The following is a 23,830-nucleotide window of genomic DNA, read 5'->3' on the forward strand; positions in this document are numbered from 1 at the left end:
TGTGTCCTGGCACAGTATCGATATATCTATATATATGAACAACTGTTATCTTAAACTTTATACTGATGTACTTTCCATGGGGTTTTTTTTTTTTCGTTGGCTCTCTCTTGTAAAAAGTGCACCATGTATTGAAGAGTTTATGTCTTTCTACAAAAGTTACCAAGAGAAAACCTCAACACTATCGAGCAGAGCGAGATAGTGGAGCACACTAGCATGGACACTATCGAGCAGAGATCGCTCTCTGCTCGATAGTGGAGGATAAAAATCAATTTTTTTTTTTTAAATCAGGCCGATTTCTTTGCCATGACGAGCAAAAGCTCATCATGCCATGATTTTAGCGTACTTGTTTCCACATCTAGCCGTAGTTTTCAAAAGATATCAAAGATCTCACAATGTCTCTTCTCTTTTTTTTTTCATCTATATCTATCTCATTGAGAGTCAGGGGAGCTACTATTAAGACAAAGCTTTATCGTTTCTAGAAGCACCAACCGATCAGCCTCGTTGAAAACCCATAATCCGTAGATATCGCCTAATAAATTTCGTACAATAATTAGATTATCGTTCAACTCGACATCCATTTCATGTACAGCAAAATCATCTGAATATGAACACAACCTACTTATTTCGTTCGGCACTAGTCCTAATGAGAAACAATCTGGATTATTTCGGTTTAATAGAATAAGCCCAAAACATAAAATGGTCTGCAAATCTTGTAAAGATTCTATCCTCTGAAGACTTGACTTAGATAGCTGATCACGAGCATACAAGGCCAATGCTCCTTGAAAGTCTGTTTTCACCCATTCATCACTTTCATCGTTGAATTTGTAGATCACACAGTGAGATGTGTAACATAAAAGCTGCTTAAATGCAGGATCATACCGACTTATGACATTGGAATTTAATGCATTTGTATATAACTTCAATGCTTCATCTCTTGAAGAAGCCAGCTCTTGTACGATATTCATAGATTAATATCAAAAGTTGTTCCCTTTAATTACTGATATTGATATAAAAGGAAGATGCCCTGAATTGTTTTTAATATTTCACTTGGAGTAATGGTGTCAAGTCGCACAAATAATCTTTTTTCAACCGAAAAAATGACACTGAAGTGCGCTACCCATTCGCCCCAGGGAACTAGCGATGGGGGGCGGAAAGGGGGGGGGGGTTCAAGTTAAATTCGACACTATCGAGCATAGCAAGATAGTGGAGCACACACACAGTCTAGCGACATAGAAGTAAGGCATTTCTATATAGAAGTAAGACATTTTTATGACTATGTCTATTGAGCTGCCCACTATCGAGGAGAGGAAGATAGTGGGCAACAGTTTATAGCTTGTTACAACACTATCGAGCAGTTTATAGCTTGTTACAACACTATCTCGCTCTGCTCGATAGTGTTGCTGGCTAATTATCAAGATCGAATCCGACAAAGTAGGTTCTTTTTCGGTGCACTCTCTTTTGGTGTACTCTTGTTCTCTAACTCTCTCTTGGTGAAAAGCTCTTTCCCCCCCCAATGAAAAGCAATTTGACATTACACTTGTTTCTGTTTCTTTATCAGCTTACGCCATGCACCAATTACTTAGATCCTATCAGCCTTCAGTTGTAAAACTCTTTACATCATCAATTCGCACATATGCCTCTATAGGCTCTAGAATTCCCGCAACCAAAGTATTTGAGAATTCACCAGGTAACGATATTAACTTAGCTGAGGAAACATCTTCAGGACTGTCTATTATTGTTGGAGTACCAGGCGCATTTAGTCCTGGTTGTTCCAAAAGTCATATTCCAGGATACATCAATAATCTTACCTCTTTCAAAAACAAAGGTATCCAGCAAGTTTTTGTAATTGCGGTAAACGACCCGTTTGTGACTAATGCTTGGAGGGAAGCTTTGTTGAAGTCAGCAACTGGATCAGAAATTATCCGCTTTATTGCTGACCCTACAGGAGCATTTACAAAAGATCTCGATTTGCTTTTTGATGCAACCAAGATCTTTGGTAACGAAAGATCAAAGAGATATGCATTAATCGTGAAAGACGGCAAAATTACTCAAACTTTTGTTGAGCCAGATAACACTTCTGTGGATGTATCAGATGCTTCAAAGGTCTTGGAGCAAGTATGAATATACATCGACACTATCGAGCGGAGCGAGATAGTGGAGCACACTGCCTAGCGTCATCGACACTGTCTAGCGTCATCGACACTATCTAGCGACATAGACACTGTCTAGCGTCATCGACACTATCTAGCGACATAGACTGTCACCAATACACGCGAGTAGCAACAAAACTAAAAGTGTTATCATCTACCTCCTCTTAGAAACCTTTGCAGTATCCTTTTCTACAGTAATGCCTTGCGAAATAGCTCTACATCAATACCTTATACTGATAACTCTACATCAATGACCTTGTAGTGGTTCCCCTTTTCAACCAAATTGACTTGCTACTTTTTGTTTTTTGTTTTTCTTTGCCCAACCTCATCTCTCTATTGTTGATAGAAATGCGTCTTCTGCAAAGTATAGCATGGAGGTTTAGTTGTTGTTTACGAGCGGTACATACTACCACTTGTGAGGAGTTTTCATCAGCAGAAATCGAAAAGGCAAAACGATGGCTTGCCAACTTCTCTCCAGATAAGGTGCCTAAACACCATTTCCAAATCTCGTATAGTAGGTCATCTGGTCCAGGAGGACAAAAGGTGAACAAGACTTCATCAAAAGCTACAGTTTCATTAGAACCAGGTAAATGGTTGGATTCGAGTGTTTGCTACTGGATTCCAGCGCCTATCAAGGCACAACTTGAAAGCAAAGGAATCCGGTATGCGACAAAGAGCAAAGGCTTGGTTATACAGTGCGATACGAGTCGTAGCCGAGACGAAAACACATTTGAATGTTTTAAAAGACTAGTCGAAGAAATCAAAGCAACCGTCTACTTTGCTGAAGAACCAAACGAAGACGCCCAAGCTAAATGGGCCAAGCTTGAAGAAGAGTTCAAAGAAAGGAAAAAATTTAACAAGAAAAAGATGTCGGATAAAAAACGCTCTAGGGTCAATAAGTTTGATTTATAGATTTCACACTTTGTCCCCATACCTTGACTTCGCTCATCCAACATACTTGATCGATCTCATGTTCAAGGGTTGAAACTCCTTTCAATTTCCCATAAAATCCCCTCTAAAAAGTAGTGAATAAAAAGTAGTCAGTCGTAGTAGTGAAAAATAAAAGAACCTTTACAAAGATGTATTGGAAAAAAAATAAATAAAAAAAAAGGAACTGGAGAAGAGTGGGAAATGCATACTTTTGCTTGTTTGAGGATAATTCTTTAATGAACGAGGTATTGAGCAAGAAAGTAAATTACTTGGTTAGTTTATTCAGAAATGTTGTAAAGGATAATATCGATGATACTACCGAGTACTCAAGAACTACGTACGACAATGGAATTTTATCAAAATATGAGAGTAAAATCAAGGTCATTTTTCAACTAGAAGACACGGATTTCCATTTCCATTTCCAAGGCGAAGAAAAGGCCAAAGAGACCAAAGAGGCTGGTGAACCTGGTGAACCTGGTGAGCCGAAATCAGTTAAGCTTTTTAATGATACTGTCAATTCGAGAATAAAGGAGTTTGTTGTTTCCTGTGGGTCACAGACATTCCTTACATCACTTGTTACATCTTTTGTAAATTCGGGAGACAACAACGAGAGCGATACAAGTCGATTACAGGATAAAATTGCAATTACTTTGGACTGTGTTATATGGATAACGCTCAATATTGATGCATGTGTCAAGTCGAGTTTTTTCCAGAGCTTGGCCACGATCCTGAATCAGTTGTTTTCGATATCAACAGAGCAAGTAGAGCAGATGTGGTCTTATGTTGAGTCGAGAGTACCCGTTATTATTAGTAATGGAATGTTTACAAACAAGGTGGGGGAAAGAATGCAGATTCTCCTGTTTACAAACTCTCTTGTTGATAGGTTTGAGCAGACCAAGTTTGCAGGAAAAATTGACTCCTACAAGAAGGACACGCACAACGATGTTTTCCAATGCCGTGTGCGTATTTTTGTAACCCAGTTATTGGATTTCGATGACACCACGGGTCTCAACAAATACTTTCATATTGCAAACAGAACAGCATTTCAGTTTCCAGTTAAAGATGTATTTTTAAGCGATATAATTCAAGTACAAAAGATATTCAACGATCCCTTGTACTATATGAAAAAACAGAATCTGAATGAACTCAACAGGCTTGCAAATAAGCTTTATGCCATTTTGCAGGAGTTGTTGAAAGAGGAGCTAGATTACAGCGAAGACACTCCATATCCTGACCAGTTCAACACCACCAAAACAACAACAACAACAACAGAAAACGATGCAGAGCGAAAATATCTTTGTCAAAAATTCTCTAGCCGAATTTTTGTTCCAGAAACTTATTATGAATCCAAATTTGAAATCAAAAACCGGGGCCGTGTTGAGAGCAGTCAAAAAAAGGATGCCGAATTTTTATTCAAAGAGTTGGAGTTATCCAAAATACGACTCCAGTACATTTTACAGATATATATTGTTGCCAACTTGTACTCAGAATTGACATTTAAGGCTAAACAGAGCTTTTTTGTTGATGTTAATGCGCCTTCCAGCTCGAGGCATCTTACAGAAGACACATTACCGCCTTCGCTTGGTCAGCTTTTTCTGGATATGAAAAGAGAAACGATTTCGGTTTTGAAAAGAATAGATTTCGCATTATGCTCGCTATTTCAAAAAATTGCTATTGGTGAAAAACAATGGTGGCGATGGCTACTTCATGGGAAAGATCAAAAATCAGGAACGGCATATTTTGCAAACAACGTGTTGGATATTGGTGAGCTCAAGGCGACTGAGGAAAGATTTAAGGATATTTTCCCATATAAGAATAAAAAGAGCTTCAACACATATGTAACACCACAAGTGTCGAGGAAAATGCGCGTGCCACGCGGTTTAGAGCATTTAAGTGCGATGAAGAGCTTAGACGAAGATGCTGCATTTAAGGAGATTGAAGATCTTACTAACACCGCTTTGGACAACACGGCGGATACAGATGAGAGAAGAAGTTCTCTTTCGTGGAAAGTGTCGCGCAAACAGAGGACTACAAACTGGTTTTCATATAATGAGAACTTATCTAATCAGCAAAAAACTGCCAATGTGAATAAAAGGAAAATTGAAGAGGAGTTGCCAGAAGGGGAGAATAAAAGGAAAATTGAAGAGGAGGTACCAGAAGGGGAGAATAAAAAGATTAAAATTGCGTAAAGGAGTCGCTGATGTACACCTATTTATCTACCTGTTAATAGCATTTATCTACTTTCACGACGCGTAGATTGATATTACATAGATTTCGTGTTTTATTTTTCTCTATGTAAAGAAACAGGAGAAAAAAAAAAAAAGTATTTCAATGCCACGTAGAATGGCAGATTTAATTTCTACTATACCCTTTCTCTTTTCTCTTTACAATAAAAACATTTCCTACAGAGGTTTTCTTTACGTGAGGGGGGGACAGTTGTTGTTTTTTGCTTGATTTGAAACAATAGTCAATGGTTTTTGTTGGTAGGGTTTCTGCTTTATTTGTTCTAATCAGGTTATTTTGAATTTGAAGTGAATTGAGTCCCATAGATTGGAACAAGGCTGTTATATTTGTTTTATTCGCCAAGGCTAGCTATATTTGTTTTATCGCTTGAGTGTTATTACCGCTACGTCGATTTTTTTATTTTCAGGAGAGCTTAGGGCCAAGTGAGGCGAGAGAAAAAAGAATAATGCCATCGAGTTTAGTCGCGTCTACGCGACAGTGCAAGAGCGCTAAATCAGCTTCGGTGGTGCCAAAGAAAAGAGCGAGTCCAGCGACGGGTAAGAGACGAACGGCAAACAAAAACAAGAGTAGTTCATCAAGCAACAAATCTGAGTTACTGCAAAAGAAGGGTGGTGTTTCAGCAGCAGGGTCATCAAGTAAGAAAAGTCGGAAAATTCAGGAGCCGCGTACTTGTGCAATTGAACTCAATTCTTCACCCATCAAGATCAAAGACGAGTTGCTGCTGATAAGTGACAAATATGAAGTTTCAATGATAAAAAGGAAAAGCGTCATGTTTTCGGACGACTTGGTGCTGGAGTCGCCCAGCTCTCCAGATAAGTGTCTCACTCCTAAAAGATCCATTTTGAAACCGTGCGACCTGAACTCCGTTAAAGAGCTTGTTGACCCTAGCAATACTAAGCTATGGGAAAACTCTAATAAGAGCAAGTCGTATGGCCCACAAAATCCAAGTTTTTGGTTGCAAGGCACCGTGGTGCAGATTACCACAAATGCCGCTGAATTGCCTCTATTGGTTGAAGGGTGCTTATCAGTATTGACTAGAAAGTCATTCACTTTGAGATTCGAAGTGTATGCTACACTCAATGGCATATGCAAGTCAAACTCAAACTCAACATTATTACATCTTTTTACTCAACGTTATGGAGATTTTAATGAAACTTCAACACGTGTAAACAGCAGCTCCACAACTACAACTACAACTACAACCACCAGCAATGTCGAACGCACGCTACCGACAATTCTTGAAGCGTTAACAGAACAAGCGATAAAGGATATTCAAGAGATGGAAAGCCAGATATTCAATGAGCGTACTGACAAGGAGAATCCACCACCTTTAGCCAAGAATGATCCCTTTCAAGTGAGGGCTGTAAACCAAGCCTTGAAATTGCTAAGCTTTTTTATGTCTGCGGTAGAATTTACAAATCGCTTGTCTATTGAGTGCATTGAATGGATATACCTACATTCTAGCTACATGTTGACACAGCCGCGAATTTCCAAGAATTTGGTTTCTCCATACTTGACTTTAATCAAGGAATTTAATCTTGATCCCGTTCGAAAAAACGCGCTTTTTGAAAATAATGAGTTGATTGAGAGAATGATATTTGCAATTGTCAATCTGAATACTTTTGCCAGTGTTTCTTTACTCTCAGAGAAGTTTTTGTGCATCAGAAATTACTTGACTAATTTTCCTAAATTTATGGCAAATCATGTTGATTACTGGTTTCAGGTTCTTTTGGTTAATCTTTGTAATATTACTCCTACATTGTTTTCAAGGTGGTTGCCGAATGGTGTTCAATGTTTGTTAGAAGCAGCCAAGTTGTTTTTGGACAACTTGAGTGTTCAAAGCTTTGTGAAAAAATTATTAACTTCAACAGCTTTAGATTCCATAAAATCGTTATCACTGAACGACACTTTTGTTTTGCATTCTGATGCAAAGAGTTTAACTCATTTCAAGTTGATTGATTGCGTTATTTCGAGACTCAAAGAATTGATACATGTAAAACAATATACATTGGCCATGGACATGTGGATGAGTTTAACAATGTTAGTTGGTAACGGGGAGGCACCCTTTGAACAGTGGGAATACTTGAATGAGTGGTTAGAAATTCCTCGATATTGTTTCAATTCTCAAGATCAATCAGCAAGATTGTTGGCTATAAATTGTTGGAAGGCCGTTTGCTTCAATGTATGCAAAAACGAGATGGGGAGTATTAAAAAAGAATTGGAGCTTGCGCTTTGTTCACCAAAACGCAAAAGGGAGCTGAATCCATTAAACCAGGCTACGAAATTGAAAATAAAATTATTAACACATATGTTTTGCATTTTCGACATATCAATGGTGGACACAGATGTGGCGAATGCGCTCCACAATTTGTTCCTTAGAATACTATACCCCATGGTGTCTCTCAAAATGATTAGACACGCAAAATATCTACATATATTGTGGGTTAAAGTTATCCAATCTATTCTTGTTAATTTTTACTTTAAAAAGGGTGTTTCAAACGCGTACCTGAATGAATTGGGATTGCAGGTGTTGACGAAATTAGTTTCCCCTATAGGTAATGCAGCCAATGACAAATGCTATAACGAGTTGAAGATTCTATCTCAAGAAGAAATAAGTCTAAACGAAATCAATTCTATTCCTTCAAAATGGATACATGCTCACTTTGACGTAGTGATGCAGAACCTCATTTTAGTTTCCCTGCTGCAGCATTTACAATTCGATCTGAAATTGGCTTTCTATGTAACTTTTTTGAATGCCATTCGTCCAGTGATAAAGAGGGAACAGGTTCCCTCTGCAACTACATTTGATATTGTTGATAATCTTCCGATTGTGATAAAGGAATTGCTCGATGGGACTAATCCCACCTACAAAACGGTCTATAAAATTGTTTTGACACTCAATGACACATTTGAACCCTCCTTATTAGTAAGGAGGGCGAATGCCAAAAATGATCCAGAAGGCAATGTTAATGTGTATTTATCCATACTAAAATGCTCCATAGGATCATTATCAATAACGGAACAAGAAGAGATCCTTTCTTTAATCATTCGTTCCTTAAAGTCAACTAAACGCCTTATTTTCATTGCAGACTTTCTCAAGTTGGCAGACACCAGCAACGAACTTCACAGTTTTCTTGCAAGGACTTTAGAGCAAGGAAGAATTGATACGCAAATAAGGACAATGAATTTATATGGGGAAATTTGCAGAACTATCAGATGTAGCTATGAGACAATAACAAAAATGTTGATGCAAACGATCATTTCTTTATCGTGCCGAGAAGAAATGCATGAAAGTTTAGTAAATTTGCAAATCGAATTGTGGGAGACAAATAAGGCAAACTACGTTTTGTTATTGCTCAAGGATTCCCCTTGTGATACAGTTAATCAATTTATTGTTGATGCTATCATTCATCGTCTCAAGAGCGGTTCGTCGTTTGAAATGTTGAACTTTTTGGCCAAATATGATTTTCTTAATGAATCGTTATTAGAGACTACTACTGAGCTTCTATTTTATGCAATCAAAAAACTTGACCCGGTTCAGTATCGAGAAGCTTGTTTTTTGTTGGAAGCATATTTGAAAGAAAAATGTACTCAGATAGATAGAGACTGTAAATCTAAAGTTATTGATAACTTAGCATCTGGGTGTTCTAGGTTTTTAGGTATGAATGTGGATTTTGTGTTTTCAGATTGTTCTAGTACAAAGTTGCAGCAGCAGCAGCAGCAGCAGCAGCAGTCATCGCTGTCACCGCCAAAAGTGAGGTCAAAAGAAGCGAGCTTGGGGTCAAGAACTTCTGATTTTGAAGCAAGCACACTGTTCCTTAAGAGTGATGAATCGCCAGAAACATCTGGATGTTTGCCGTCATGCTCGTTGTCGATTATTCCTCGGGTTTATGTTGGAATTGGCACCTCAACACAACAGGACCTTAATAACATCGATGTCAGCAAAGAAAAAAACACGGTTTCTCTGTTAGTTAACAAGGTTAATTCCCCAATAGCCGGCAGCGACAGCAGCAGCAGCAGTAGTAGCAACACGATGTTTTCCATAAGTAATGAAAATGAGCTTGCTTTACAAGACAAGAGATCCATTGAAGATACTACCAGTGATGAAGCCACGCTAGCAGAAGATGAATTACCAAGTCAGGTTAACTTGACGCAAACGAACGTTCAAGTCTCAATTACTGGAAAAGAGAGCCAGTTGGATACTTTTTGTGAAGATGACAGTTTTATTAAAGCAGAAAAAGTAGAGGAAGAACTCTCCTCCAACAGGATATTGTTGTCAAGCAAGCAGAATGTGAAAGAAGCTGTTGGATCCATTGAAATTGACAGTTTAACTGATTTGAATTCCGAGTTTGATGAAACTAAGAAATCTGAGCAAAAACAATCTCTTGAAGAAAAGAGCTTTCAACGAAAACGCAGCTCTTCAAATCATGTTGAAAACCCTTCTTTGCCCTCAAAAAAGCAAAAGAGAGAATCTTGCAATGATGCAAAACCCCACCTTAAAAGTGAATGTCCTACTATGATTGGAAGAAATAAGTGTACAGACACTATTTCATCTGATGAAACACAAAAAGCATCAACATCTCCAAAGAGTTTGCCTCTTGTTATTGACAAGATGAAAAAGGAAGAAAGCAATGCGGGAGCCGTTGTTGTATCACCAGATAATACTATTTGTGCGACTAAATTGGAAGAAACCACCTGCACAACACCATCTCTCAAATCAGTTGTGGCAGAAGAAACTGAATCTGAACTAGCAGAATTGACAACACCGGCAGAGCCGGCCATAGATTTCAACTTCGTTTTGAATGATATCGGATCCTTGAAGCTAGTTCAGTTGCTCTCTCAAATTCCAAATAATGAATTGAGCAAATTGAACAATCACGACGCATACGAAATGGAAACACAGCTTCTCAAGTTTATGATTAAGTTAAGAGAACTGAGAGAACTGAGAGATCAATAACGAAAAGTGAATAAAAGAACCCACTAGTTGTACTCCGGAGCCGACATTATCTCTTACCCTCTTTCCCTCTCTAACCCTCTCTTACCCTCTTTCCCTCTTTCCCTCTTTCCCTCTTACCCTCTTTCCCTCTCTTTCCCTCTCTTTCCCTCTCTTTCCCTCTCTTTCCCTCTCTTTCCCTCTCTCACCCTCCCTTTACCTCTTCTTCCCTCTCTTTTTCTCCCTGTCTCTTTCTCTTTTTCTTTCACTCTGTCTCACCCAATCAACATGCATCAATGGAACAAAAAATGATCTATTTCGAGCAAACATGGTACAAACTTTTAACAGGTTGAAAAAAAAGCTTCGTTTAATGCGCAATAACCGTTTTAGCAAAACTTCCCCATATCCCGATGGTAAACGGTTTTTGATATTTTTGTAGTTTGATAACACATATTAAAATTCCTATATTATCAAAGATAGCACCCAGTAAAGACGGCCAGAGGAAGTCAAAAGAAGTTTGATAGGAAAAAGGAAGCGAGCATCAAATCAAGGAGACACATTTCTTGGCTATTGTGGTACACACACAAATGTCAATCATACCGTACAAGTCTGGTGATGACAAGTCTGGTGATGATATCTTATATCACAATCCGAGCGATGGTGTATTAATCCTCCACGATGCACAAGAAAACTCGATTCAGCTCGTATCCACATCGACTACTAAGATCCAGCATGATCACTCTGTTGTTGACTCTACCACGAGCTCGTCAAAGCTTGATACCAGCAGATTTGCATCTTACACAATAGCCGGTACTGGAAAGAAGTGTCCAAATTGCGGGTTTGCGTGGGAAGATTACGAGAGGGAAAAGACTCGGACTAAACACGATGCTGCAGGCGGCATCCCCATTTATTTTAAACGGTCCCTTCCAGCGCAATTATCAAAGATGAATGAGGAATTCCCAAAAGCTTTTATGCATCGCGATTACTTCAAGCTATTGGCACAAATTCCACATAATGGACAAGAAAAGAGACATCTAAAGGATAGCAATATTCCCGAAGGACTTTTCAATCAAGGTTATTTCAAGAGATTTTTTAGAAAAATCGATCCATTTACATTGGGATCTGGTGCTCACGCTCAAGTTTATAAGGTTGAGCATGTTTTGGATAACATTGTTTTGGGGACATATGCAGTTAAGCGTATTAGTATTGGGGATAGATATGAGTTGTTGGAGCAAGTAGTCAACGAGGTGCTTATTTTGAACGAGTTGTCAGCTAAATGTGCCAATGAAAACAATTTGATCCGCTATAACCATGTTTGGTTAGAGTTGGGAGACTTGGAGGATCTGACAGCTTATTTTCTACCTTCTGCGGGCTCTCAAGAGGAAATAGAAAAGAGGCGCGTGCCATACATGTTTATTTTACAACAGTATTGCGATGGAGGGCACCTTGAAGACTTGATTATCAAAAACTATACTCAAGAGGAAGGATTGAGCTATAGTGAAAGAGTAATTTTGGAAAAGAAGAGAAGAAAATCTAAAAGGAATGGTGAAATTGTCGAAAAAGAGAAGCGTAAGTGGTTAAGCAATTTGGAGATTTGGAAGTTTATTCATGATGTGGCAACAGGTGTAAACTATTTGCATATGCATGGCATATTACATCGTGATCTCAAGCCCTCAAACTGTTTAATGGATACAAAGTATGTTGCGGATACCCAATCACCAATTGAGTTCAAAAACGTAGAAGAATTTGAACAAAAACTATTTGACTTACCGAAAGTATTGGTGTCAGATTTTGGAGAGGGAAAGTTCACTGATAGGCATAAGAACGCTGGTTTGGAGAACAATACAGCTCGTCGAGGAAACACCGGAACACTAGAGTTTACTGCTCCGGAGTTGTGGTTGTACTCGAGCGACACATTGTCAAATGGAGAAGCCAGAAACTTTATTAATGATTTTACTTATGACAGCGACATTTATTCGTTGGGACTCATATTGTGCTATTTATGCGTGGGCACTTTGCCCTTTTCGAATTTAGTGAGAGGCGAATGTGATCCACAAGTTGCTCGAGACAAAATATCAAATTGGTATGAAAATCTTACTCTTGAATCCTTCAGCGATTGGTTTGAGGAGAAAGTTAGTTCACTTCAGGGATATGTTGATGATTGCATAAAGGATTTCATTCTTTTGTCGTATAAAATGATTAAAGGAATGAGCAGTTCAACTGAAGAAGAGACTTTTGGACCAAGGTGTAGTTCTAAAGAAGTCTTGCTTATACTTAATGACATAAAGTGGAAACGATTTATTATGACAGAGCCTATGAGGGAGCACATGAAAGAGAAAACGCAGGTAGAGGACCTCATGTTGTACCAGCCGGGTATGAATGGCCCTTCCTATTTTGAAGAGCAAGTGAAAGATTTGAGTGCCGAGTCTAGGTCAAGTAAGAAAGATGCGGCGGAAGAAGAAGAGGAGGAGGAGGACTTGGATTTTGAAAAACAGTATGATAGTGATCATCTTGATTTAATCAAAGAGGAAAAGAAGAATATTTGCGAATCCAAAAATCCCAATCTTTTTAATGAACCACTGTGTCATCTTCATTGGTCCAAAATTCAAACGTTACCACTTTATAGCCTTGAATTGTTGGTTTTGGAGTACTTATCAATTTACATGCCGCATTTCTCGCAAAATGTCTTGAAAATAATCATATATGTGACTATAGGACTCGACATGGTATTATCGAAGTATATCATTTTGCGGTATACCTTATTTGTGACCATTTCGGTAACATTGTTAATTGTATCAGGATATACTATCGGAGGCCTAGACAGTATAGAAGAAAAGTTTAGACAATGGTAAGCTAATATGAACTTGAGCTTGGGCTTGAGTTGGAATTGCTGACCTTTAGACTAAAGAAAGAGTGTGTGAGTAAACAGTTCCCCCATCGTTTGAGTATTCTTGCTCTATCGTTGCGATGAGTCCTTCCCATCTCTCTTCTTTGTCTCTCTCATGATAGCGCGCAAAAAAAAAATCAAAAAAATCGTTAAAAAAGCATCTCTATGTGACCACGTTCTTTTAGATTTGTTAAAACTTCTTCTTTTTCATGTTGGCATAAGAATGGGGTTGAAAAGGAAGAGAGATGTAGATGATATCAAGAATAATCCGAGATCCAAGAAAAGGAAAAGTTCAGATAGTTTATTAGACCGCGATGTTGCGCTAAAAAAAAATGTGTTTGAGTCTTTAACTAACCATATTGATGAAGATTCGGATTCAGAACTCATCTACCAGTATGACGATAATACCACCCCTACCCACGACAAAAACGGAGATGAAGAAATAGTGCTTCTTGATAGTGACGTTGAAGAAATAGTCCTTCTTGATAGTGACGACGAAGCTGAAGACAAAGATAGGGATAATGAGGGAAGTGGACGTGAGAATGAAGAATTTAGAAGCTTGAGTGCAAATGCAGATGGTGCAATTTCAGATGTACGTGAGTTGAACAGCATATCAAACAACGAAGACTTTATTGGATTTGGGTTTCTGTCTTCCGATGAAGACGACGACGACGAGGGAAAGTATGGAGAGGACGAGGACGAGGAAGAAAAAGAAGAAAAAGAGGAGGAAAATGCTGACGCTGGTAATTTTGATCTGGGTACAAATGGAAGCCGTCGAAATTTGCCTTCAAGTACTTTATACCCATGGGTGCGAAACCATGACCATTGCAAGCAGAAGGAGATTGCTGACTGGTTGACATTGGAAATGAAAGATTTGGTAAATTACATTTCTCCTTCAAGCGAGGAGATTATCACAAGAAATCGTGTTATCAATACCTTAAAGAAACAGATTTCCATTTTTTGGCCTGGAACCGAAGCACATGTCTTTGGTTCATGTGCTACGGATTTGTACTTACCCGGTTCTGATATTGATATGGTTGTAATATCAAACACGGGGGATTACGAAAATCGATCGAGATTGTATCAATTATCATCCTTTCTCAGAGCCAAAAACCTTGCAAAAAATGTTGAAGTGATAGCTAGTGCGAAAGTTCCAATCATCAAGTTTGTCGATCCCGATTCGAACTTACACATTGATATATCTTTTGAGAGAAAAAACGGGCTTGATGCAGCTCGGCGAATACGGAGGTGGTTGCTGTCGACACCTGGGTTGAGAGAGTTGGTTTTAGTAGTGAAACAATTCTTGAGGTCTCGAAAGTTGAATAATGTGCATGTTGGTGGTTTGGGTGGGTATGCAACGATCATAATGTGCTATCATTTTTTGCATTCTCATCCCAAACTCTCGACAAATTCTATGGATCCATCGGACAATCTAGGAGTGCTACTTATAGAGTTTTTTGAGCTATATGGAAGAAACTTCTCGTACGACAACTTGATTATATCCTTGAATCCAGAGACGGAGGAGCCACGTTACTTGTTGAAGGATAAGAATTCTGCTTTAAACACCGCTCGAAACACGTTTTCCATAGTGATACAAGATCCTGCGGACCCCACGAACAATATCAGTAGGTCTTCGTATAACCTTCGAGATTTGAAAAAGGCATTTGGCGGAGCGTATCAACTTCTAGTAGCAAAATGCTATCAATTGAATGTAGCCCCCTATAAGGATAGATTGGGACAGCTGATTTTGGGGGATATCATAAAGTTCAAAGGTAAAGAGCGACATTTCAGGGATGAAAGACACATGATTGTCAATGATGCGTTAATAAGTCACGATGAAGAACAGGGCTCGTCCTTGAGCAGAGGAAGCAAAGATAATAGTGAGTATTATTTCTCCGATATGTCGGAAGAAGATAACGTCAACAATGATTCTAATTCTAAAGCCAAAAAGAAAAAAATGGTTAAGCCAACTCCAACTCCCACTCCTATTCCTACACCTACTCCCATAACCAATAAATCAAAAGACACCAAAAAGTTGGTTGAGTCGATTTTAGGGCTCGAGTCGGAGGACAACGAGAGAGATGTTAAGGGCGGCACAAGAAAGAATAACGATGCTGACGCTAATGACGATGACGACTATAATTATGAACCAGAACCCATTCTTCCTTCAAAACCAAAAACTTATCTCGATAAGGACATCAAGAGAGATTATTGGCGACAAAAGGGGCTCAATATATAAAGTTTCTAATAGAATTGTATTTTTACCTTTTTTTTTTTTTTTTCTTTTCTCTTTCCTGATGACGGCACCCTGATGACATGAAGAGTTGATAATGAGTTGATACTCAACAGCACGTTGATGAGGTCCGCCTGGTATTCATTACTACACCTGCTTTTTGAGAATCCTTTAGCTCACTGTAATACTTTTCAATGTAAGCTTCATCTATATCGTCGACGATTTCCTCAAACAATTCCAAAACACCGCTATTCTCTTTGGAACTTGTTTTATTAAATGACCTGATACCTTTCTGTTCTTTAATGTATTGATTAATTTCTTCCTCTTGAGAAGGCAGATTTTGTGTTGTTGCTAGATCTGCTTTTGTTCCTACAAATCGTATATCAATTTTGTTGCTTGCTGCAAAAGCGTTGTTTAGTTCAAGTTGCTCTATCCAATACTTTGCCGTTTTGAAGCTATGCTCAAAATTGTTCAAGTCGAAGCATACTAGTGCGGCGTTGGCGTTCCGGTAATACATGGGCGTTAGCGACCGATACCGTTCTTGACCTGCAGTATCCCATATCTCAAGCCGTATCTTGCGTTCTGGTTGACGTCGCGAGGAAAAGATCTTTGTTATATATGCTGCGCCAATAGTGTTGGATGTATGCGCATCATACTTATCAAGGGTAAACCTATGTACCAATGACGTTTTGCCTACAGAAGATTCGCCTAGTACAACAACTTTATATGGCGGTAACTGAGAGTCCTCTGGCATCATCATTAATTTAAGCTTACTGACTCGTAATTGCGATACTAGGGAGCGAAGCGAGCTAGTGGATCACACTGACTATATTGACACTATAGATTCTCGTTTACTAAATAAATCTAGTATTGTTTGTGCGAAAAGAAACGAAAAATATGACCTTTGAAGCAACAGCGTCAGCTTCTAAACCAACAGCGTCAGCTGTTGCGAAATAGTAAAGAGTGTCAGCTTCTGAAACAACAGTGTCAGCTGTTGCTAAATAGTAAAGAATCTCAGCTTCTGAACCAACAGCGTCAGCTGTTGCTGAAGGAAGCGCGGTAAGGCGAAGGATATTTGTTTACTCAAGAGAAGAGAGTTGACACAATATTGGTAAACCACCCTCACCCTCACCCTCACTCTATTCTCTATAGCCCCGTTTTGACGCCCTCAAACTGACGACAGAGATTTCGAAAAAACAGACCACAGAGTCTCTGACTGAGCTTTCAAAACAACAGCTGTCGCTGCTGTTGAAGGGGGAAGACCACAGAGTCTCTGACTGAGCTTTCGAAACAACAGCTGTCGCTGCTGTTGAAGGGGGAAGACTACAGAGTCTCTGACTGAGCTTTCAAAACAACAGCTGTCGCTGTTGTTGAAGGCTGTTGTTGAAGGCAAAGATTTTAATGCAATGCCGGTTTTATTATTAATGTTAGTCTTTTTGACATTTCAAAAAAAAAAAGCTTCTCTACCAGTTCTCTTTTTGGCCCGCCCCCCCGCAAAAATCATCTAAGCACGACAAAGTAAAGAAACCACAGCAACCACAATAATAACAAGAACTATTGTCAAAAAGGATATACTGTCCTAACAAATCTGATTCAAAATAGCAAACAAAAGCAGGCCCAAAAAAGTTCGAGCTCCATACAGGAGTTATAAGTCGAGCGACTTTTCGAAGGAGAACTCCGATGACTTGGGCCAAGATGAAGATGATGACAAGAGTAGTAATAAAAGTGCTGGTGTTTTATCCAAGTGTACTCTATGGCCGGTTAGCAAATTTGAAAAAATCAATGTACTAAACTGCGCTTTACAAGATGGTGAACCCAAAGTTCAATCTGGGTCAATGCATAATCTAGTTGTGTTCCCTATAGAGATATTTATCAAGATTTTTGAGATATTAGAGCATTCTGGAGAATTAAAGCCTAAATTTATGAGAGTTTGCAAATTATTTTACCAAATCATTTTGCCCATGATCTATAGAGCTCCTCATTTGAGAGCTACAAACTTTTTCAAGTTTGTTGAAACTCTTTCCAACAACAAGAGATTGGGTCATTATATCTATTCATTAGATCTAGCATACGTCAATCAGTCAGGTAAAAATGCTTTTGTAGCACGTTTGCTAAAGCAGTCAAAAGCACACCTAGAGAGCTTTGTTGCACCGCAAACGAGTTTTGGATTCGGACCATTGATTGCGCTAAAGAATTGTCAAAATTTGAAGATTTTAGATTTGCGTTTAGTGTCGGAAACGTTGAACCTCAGTGAATTGTTTAGTTCAATCAAAAATCTTGATAAGTTAACACATCTATCTTTTCCCAGATCATCCATCGAAATAAACGATTATCAAGAGATATCATGGCCAGCGGGTTTGACCTTTTTAAGGCTATCTGGTGGAATAGATGACGATTTTCCATTCCATTCCAATTTGCCATCTTCAATAACAAGTTTGGAATTTGCGCACTGTCCGTCTATAACCGATTTTGGATTAAAACAGTTTTTAAATAAGATAGGAGCCAATTTGAAAAGCTTTAAAGTGCAGTACCCAATGCCAGGCTTGAAAGGAAACACGCTAGATGATGTTTTCCATCTCTGTCCCAATCTACGAGTTTTAGAGGTATATGTTGATTACTTGTCATCCACGTTTTTTGACGAGAGTCTTTTTGGGGGTGTTGATTATTCAAAATGTCTTCGCACCTTGTACATTAATAGCAGTGGCCTGTTGGGAACACTGAACCGATTGGATCCAATAGACTTGGCAATTGCTTTGGAAGATGGAAGGTTTCCCTTACTAAAAAATGTTCAGTGCACGGCCAAGTTGGGGTGGAATCCAAAATCAGAATCAGTGAGATATATAGCAGAAGAGCTTGATGAAAGAAATGGCGGTCTCTACATAGGGTATTAGGGAGGGAGGAGAAAGAAAGCGATTTAAATTATATATAGGGTATTAGGAGGAAGAAAACGATTTAAATTATATAGTGTCGATAGTGTCGGTGGGCTTGCGCAGCTCCTTTGAATGGTGCAAATGAAACTAATTCAATCATCTTGGAAAATTTGGATAAGTCATCGGCAGCTTCTTGCACTTCTTTGGATCTCGAAGCTATATCATCTTGTTGGATAATTCAAGTTTATCTGGATCTACTTTGAGTTTTAAAAGTCACCAAGTGGAGCATTGTAGGTGGTATTCTTGTAGTCCCAGTAGAAGGTAAGGTTTTGTGGAACAGATGGTTCAATGCCACAATCATCAATAAAGTTCAGATCACCAATATTGCCGTTGACATACTCTTCAAAGTCATCTAATTTACAAGAAAATCCGGGACCTGTTGCACAGGATTGAATTGGAATTACGGCATCGTTTACCAAATATCTAACGTATGATTCACCAGAACATGAGAACTTCTCAGTGTAAATTCTGGCACCTTGAGGAACAATTGATGAGTGAACATATGGATTTGGGAAAGGAATATAATCAACAGGAAGATCACCATCTGGCTTAAACAATCCTACTGCACTAAGGAAGATTTCTAAATCTGTATCGTGTGCAAATGATAACCAAATTTTGTTTTCTGAAGAAGTGTCCTTCAACAATCTTAATGATGCATCTAGTAAAGTTGAACCAACAGTTGCAGATAAGTAGTTTCCTGGCCCGTACGAATAGTAGTAGCCCAAGTCGGTTGCGTAAGATGATCTAATATATTCCTCATTGGTGAACAAATTGCAGAATGGAGAGCTACCGTTAACATTGAGTTCGAAAGCACACCAGGAAAAGAGGTGTTGAACATCTTTTGTCGTTAAGTTCAAACCGGGATTTGGTTTAGTCAATCTTTCCACGATAGGCTCCAAGTAGCTGGTATTGTAGTCAGATGGATCTAAATCGGAAGCTGAATAATTATAATTCGAACAGGAGTTGATTGGCGTCAAAGTGTTGGCACCGCTTGACTCATCTTCGTCAAGAATGTTAAACTTGACAGTTTTGTTTTCATAAAAATTGTCACCCAAAAATCCTCTAGCAAAGTATCTCGATGTTTCATAACATCTTCTGGAATTGGATGAAAAAACAGGCAAAGTTGAATTTTCCTTATACAATGAACCATACTTGGCTCTGAAAGTGGCACCATGTCTCAAAGCATCGGTTGTTCCCGCAAATGTACCCTCGGAATTCTGAGGAGTAGTCTCTTTTTCATAGTACTTTTTGTCATGAACAAAGTAAACATAATCATTCAAGAATGACAAATCTCCCTTGAAAGTACCATTATAGTTTTGGAACTTGGAGTAGATTGCCTCGAGCTGTTTACCAAGACCTTTCGATGGGTATCTTTCACCGTGTCTTGAGAACAATTGCACTTGCTCTAATTTGCAGCCATTGGGTATAGCGGTATCAATTCCGTAACCCTCATTAGCGATGTATGGAGCCGAGCCACCTAAGAAGTTCAAGATGTTGTACTTTTGAACAGAGGCTTGTTCAGGAGTAGCAACATCGGCATAGATATTGGGACTTACCAATAACAATCCAGAGTTGACTAAATTCGAAACAGAAACCATTTTTGCTGTGCCGAACTTTCAAATTCAGGAAGAAAAAGATGGGGCCATAGAGAATAGTTTACCAAAGTCCAAGTATTTATATAAAACATCAACATAAGCAATATAAACCACGTTGACCCCTATTTCTTCTAGAAAACTAACAGGGTCCATTTTCAATGTTGACAGTCATACTGACAATTAATGCACGGTAAAAACTAAAATTTTATGCATCCTATATTAAGAACAGAATTGGAAGTATTTGAACTCAGTTGAGGTCAATATAACGCACAAAAGAGTCATAATTGCTAACCACTTTTGAAAGAAATATAAACAATCATCTTTTCCTCCCCAACATTAGGCAAAAAAAAGAAAGAAGTCTATACATATTTAATTGTTATTTGATCCACGTGCCATGTTCTTTCACTATTGCATCGGCATTAAAGAAAAATTGTTGCATGTCACAAATTGATTTTTCTCCGATGGTTTTCCAAAAGGGCAAGATTTCTCAACGGTTTAGGAAATACTAGGTAGCAACAATAATTCGTAAAAATCCCCCTTTCACAAGTCAACATAATTTACTGCAATGTATTCTAGTTACATCCTTAGTTCCAGTGGAAGGTTGTGTATTTTAGTAACCACATTGCTCTATTCCTTTTGCTCTATTCCTTTTGCTCTATTCCTTTTACTCTATTCTTTTTGCTCTATTCTTTTTTTTATAGTCGAGTTCCCTGTATTCAGCTGTCAAACTCTATTTTGTGTCATTTTGTTAGTGACTAGTAAAAGTGTAAAGACATTTTTATTTCATTGTGTATAAATTCAAGGATAGCTCAAAATTTTGTAGAGCCCAGAGTTGCGAGGGTAGTATATCAAAGAAATGAACTTACAATGATGATAAGTAAAAGGTTCATATAAAAAGTCTCCGAAATAGTAATAAAAAAAAAAGGAAAAAAGAAAAAGTGTTGATAATCATTGTGATCAAGCTACACCAGAAGAAACACCAATCGGATTAATGATTGGATTGATTACATTTGGATTCAAGTCTGCGTCAGTCAAAGTTAGTTGTTCATCAGTCCACAAATGTTGAATCTTTAAAGTATCTTCTTCTTGCCCAACACCACATAATCCTCCCACACCGGCCCAGTCGCTGATCCTCCTCAAGCTCAACTCATTAAACACTGAATCAACCACTTTCAATCAAATGGTTAGATATTTCCTTTCCGTGACCTGGAGTTGGAGTAATTCTCAATCTCTCTTCGCCAATTGGAACTGTGGGGAAGTTGATCGCTTGAACGTAGATATCATGTTTTTCCAACAACAAATCGGATGCTCTCTTTGCGTCAGCGGCATTACCAACCAAGACTGGGACTATATGAGATGGATTTGGGATCACCAGCAAAACTTAATTGATTCATATTGTCCTTGACGTATCTCGTGTTTTTCTGTTGAGCAATACGATCCTTCAAAGTAGCTCTTTGGTAACGAATTGAAGAAGAAGCACCTGCCATGATTGCTGGCGGTAAGGTTGTAGTGAAAATAAACCCTGGAGCGTATGACCTAAACCAGTCAATCAAATTTGCCTTACCGGTAACGTAACCTCCAACGCATCCGTAAGCTTTACCAAGCGTACCCGTAATCATATCAACTCTACTCATAACAGTTTTAGTGACAGGCTTGTTGATACCCAGTTTCAAATAAGTGTCAAAATCCAAGTGTTCAGCAACACCTGCTCCATGTGGACCATACATACCAACGGCATGAACCTCATCCAAAAAGGTAAGAGCACCATACTTTTGTGCTAAATCACATATTGCTTCAATCGGCGCAATAGACCCACGCATGGAGTAAACAGCCTCAAACGCAATCAACTTTGGTGTTGACTTGGGATGTTGCGCCAAATTTGCTTCTAAATCCGCCAAATCGTTATGCTTAAAGATTTGCTTTTGAGCACGAGAATTTCTAATACCCTGAATCATGGATGCAAAAAATAACTAAATTCTTCATCTTTTGTCCAAATAGAGACAACACAGCGTCATTGGCTACAAAACACGAACTGAAAACCAATGCTGCCTCGTGTTTGTGCAAAGCTGCCAATTCGGATTCCAACCTGATTGCTTGAGCATTGTGCCCAGCAATATTTCTCGTACCACCTGCACCTGAACCGTATTTATCTAAAGTTCTCTTCATTTCATTCAAAACAACTTCATTTTTCCCCATTCCAAGGTAGTCATTGGAGCACCACACTGTAACTTTCTCAGCTTCTTGAGAACGGTGGGCTTTTGGGAAATCCTTAGCTAAACGGTTGATATTGTTGAAGTAACGGTACGATTTGTCCAATCTCTTCTTGTTCAAATCATCATTCAAAAAACCGTGAAAGTCGAAACTATCTTCTCTTGCATTGAAATCGACTTCTGGGTTAACCAACTTTTCATTTTGAAGGCGATATGGCGATGCAAACGTAGTAGATGAAGGTTGGTTAGCAGAGCTAACACTTGCCCTTCTAGACTCGGTAGCTTGAGAGTAATTTCTAACGTGTTCCTGTTTTTCAATAGCATTCCCCATAAAAGGACATTGACGTGCACGTTGTACCAAGCCACCCGAGTTTTTACTTAACTGGCGTAACTTTTGCGTGGAAGTTGACCTAACAAATGGGCAAACCGACATAGACACTTTGATAACTGACTCCATAACGATCTTTTCTCTCACTTATCACAGGGGAAGGGGAGGAGGGGAAGAAAACTTTAAATTGCAGAAATGATATAAAAAACACCCCTTATTTTGTATACCCAAGTATAAAGAATACAGGTTCAAAGAAAAAAGCAAAGGTTTTATAGAAAGAAAGGTGCTTTTGAAAATTTATTTAGGTTGAGAAATTTTCACTTGTTTATTTTGATGATTTTTTTTTTCAATTGTATTTCTCTACATAAAGAAAAAAAAAATGCTACACATTCACAAAAACTCAATGTGGTAATATTACATTGAGCGAGGCAGGACGAATCCTTATTGGTTGACACAGTATTGACTTTCGCATTCGGTGATCTCTCAATAACTAACTGTCAATATATTGTGTGCGTGTGAAAAGGCTTTAATTATAAGATGCATGAGATGCTTCATATGTCTAACTCCGCTTTTCGAGATGTTTTTTTCCTGTAAACGACTAATTTTTTTTTGTTTCATGTTAGTCAGCTAATTCAAATGATTATACTGATTTGACTAGTTAAGAGGGGAGAGAGAGAGAGAGAGAGAGAGAGAGAGAGAGAGAAAGAGAGAGAGAGAGAGGAGGAAGTGTATGGAAAGGAGGGGGGGAGGGGAGGGGAGGAGTTTAGGGGTAAGAAAGATGTGTTAAAATTATACTTGAGTATTACTTTGAAGAGATGAGTCAATCAAAGAAAAACGAAAAAATAAAAAAACTTTTATAAAGAGCCCACAACATTTTGACTAAATCATTGTAAACGCTTCCTTGTAGACTTTTACTTTGTAAACACTTCCTTGTAGACTTCTATTTGTAAACATTGGATTATCTCCTTCAGCCAGTGTTTGACAACCCGAGGTCAATACAAGGAATCTTGAAAAAGGGGGTAGTTTGTCTTGGATAATTCCGTTAAGAAAATTTATATGTTACCTATGATTGGACTAAAACAATTACCAAGAGTAAAAGAGTAAAGCCGATATAAAAGGTTGATAAATTTTATTTTCTTGAACAATAGTTCAACATTAGTCTCTTTTCACCACCAAAAGCCCAACTGCTGTTATATCTTGGCTACCATACCACGTGAGCAAGTAATTTCAAAGATATCCAATTACATTTCTAACAAAATGTAGCTGATTCCTTTACCCACCTCATCCTTTAGTGAAAACACACCATATTCGGGTTGATTGACACGTGGTAGCGCTTTAGTGTCAATTGATTAAGAAGAGAAATAGCTAACAGGAAAAGAGAGAAATAGCT

At 38.5% G+C, this 23,830-nt stretch overlaps 10 protein-coding genes across 10 annotated transcripts; 6 read left to right on the plus strand and 4 right to left on the minus strand. All coding sequences in view use genetic code 12, as the record gives it.

Moving 5' to 3' along the window:
• Positions 1 to 428: 428 nt before the first annotated feature.
• KGF56_000905 (uncharacterized protein) lies at positions 429 to 965 on the minus strand (the record flags this gene model as incomplete). The annotated part of the gene is made up of 1 exon (XM_049326863.1): positions 429 to 965. The coding sequence occupies one exon, from the start codon at positions 963 to 965 to the stop codon at positions 429 to 431; it is 537 nt and encodes a 178-aa protein (XP_049182169.1).
• A 601-nt stretch (positions 966 to 1,566) lies between these two features.
• TRP99 (Trp99p) lies at positions 1,567 to 3,062 on the plus strand (the record flags this gene model as incomplete). Its single annotated transcript, XM_049326864.1, has 3 exons — positions 1,567 to 2,115; positions 2,571 to 2,812; positions 2,864 to 3,062. The coding sequence occupies 3 exons, from the start codon at positions 1,567 to 1,569 to the stop codon at positions 3,060 to 3,062; spliced, it is 990 nt and encodes a 329-aa protein (XP_049182170.1).
• A 254-nt stretch (positions 3,063 to 3,316) lies between these two features.
• Positions 3,317 to 5,269, plus strand: KGF56_000907 (uncharacterized protein; the record flags this gene model as incomplete). Its single annotated transcript, XM_049326865.1, has 1 exon — positions 3,317 to 5,269. The coding sequence occupies one exon, from the start codon at positions 3,317 to 3,319 to the stop codon at positions 5,267 to 5,269; it is 1,953 nt and encodes a 650-aa protein (XP_049182171.1).
• Positions 5,270 to 5,769: 500 nt separating this feature from the next.
• KGF56_000908 (DNA-binding protein) lies at positions 5,770 to 10,281 on the plus strand (the record flags this gene model as incomplete). The annotated part of the gene is made up of 1 exon (XM_049326866.1): positions 5,770 to 10,281. The coding sequence occupies one exon, from the start codon at positions 5,770 to 5,772 to the stop codon at positions 10,279 to 10,281; it is 4,512 nt and encodes a 1,503-aa protein (XP_049182172.1).
• Positions 10,282 to 10,844: 563 nt separating this feature from the next.
• Positions 10,845 to 13,109, plus strand: KGF56_000909 (protein kinase; the record flags this gene model as incomplete). The annotated part of the gene is made up of 1 exon (XM_049326867.1): positions 10,845 to 13,109. The coding sequence occupies one exon, from the start codon at positions 10,845 to 10,847 to the stop codon at positions 13,107 to 13,109; it is 2,265 nt and encodes a 754-aa protein (XP_049182173.1).
• Positions 13,110 to 13,367: 258 nt separating this feature from the next.
• On the plus strand, positions 13,368 to 15,383 carry KGF56_000910 (non-canonical poly(A) polymerase; the record flags this gene model as incomplete). The annotated part of the gene is made up of 1 exon (XM_049326869.1): positions 13,368 to 15,383. One exon carries the CDS (start codon positions 13,368 to 13,370, stop codon positions 15,381 to 15,383), a length of 2,016 nt encoding a protein of 671 aa, XP_049182174.1.
• A 103-nt stretch (positions 15,384 to 15,486) lies between these two features.
• YPT53 (Rab family GTPase) lies at positions 15,487 to 16,131 on the minus strand (the record flags this gene model as incomplete). The annotated part of the gene is made up of 1 exon (XM_049326870.1): positions 15,487 to 16,131. One exon carries the CDS (start codon positions 16,129 to 16,131, stop codon positions 15,487 to 15,489), a length of 645 nt encoding a protein of 214 aa, XP_049182175.1.
• A 652-nt stretch (positions 16,132 to 16,783) lies between these two features.
• Positions 16,784 to 18,268, plus strand: KGF56_000912 (uncharacterized protein; the record flags this gene model as incomplete). Its single annotated transcript, XM_049326871.1, has 3 exons — positions 16,784 to 16,803; positions 16,993 to 17,616; positions 17,686 to 18,268. The coding sequence occupies 3 exons, from the start codon at positions 16,784 to 16,786 to the stop codon at positions 18,266 to 18,268; spliced, it is 1,227 nt and encodes a 408-aa protein (XP_049182176.1).
• A 245-nt stretch (positions 18,269 to 18,513) lies between these two features.
• KGF56_000913 (histidine phosphatase family protein) lies at positions 18,514 to 19,905 on the minus strand (the record flags this gene model as incomplete). The annotated part of the gene is made up of 1 exon (XM_049326872.1): positions 18,514 to 19,905. One exon carries the CDS (start codon positions 19,903 to 19,905, stop codon positions 18,514 to 18,516), a length of 1,392 nt encoding a protein of 463 aa, XP_049182177.1.
• Positions 19,906 to 20,859: 954 nt separating this feature from the next.
• HEM1 (5-aminolevulinate synthase) lies at positions 20,860 to 22,569 on the minus strand (the record flags this gene model as incomplete). The annotated part of the gene is made up of 4 exons (XM_049326873.1): positions 20,860 to 21,008; positions 21,070 to 21,249; positions 21,338 to 21,848; positions 21,910 to 22,569. 4 exons carry the CDS (start codon positions 22,567 to 22,569, stop codon positions 20,860 to 20,862), a joined length of 1,500 nt encoding a protein of 499 aa, XP_049182178.1.
• Between the last annotated feature and the right edge of the window lie 1,261 nt (positions 22,570 to 23,830).

Source organism: Candida oxycetoniae (genome assembly GCF_023343755.2).
Source record: "Candida oxycetoniae strain CBS 10844 chromosome Unknown scaffold5, whole genome shotgun sequence".
In the NCBI taxonomy this organism is placed as follows: Eukaryota; Fungi; Ascomycota; class Pichiomycetes; order Serinales; family Debaryomycetaceae; genus Lodderomyces; species Lodderomyces oxycetoniae.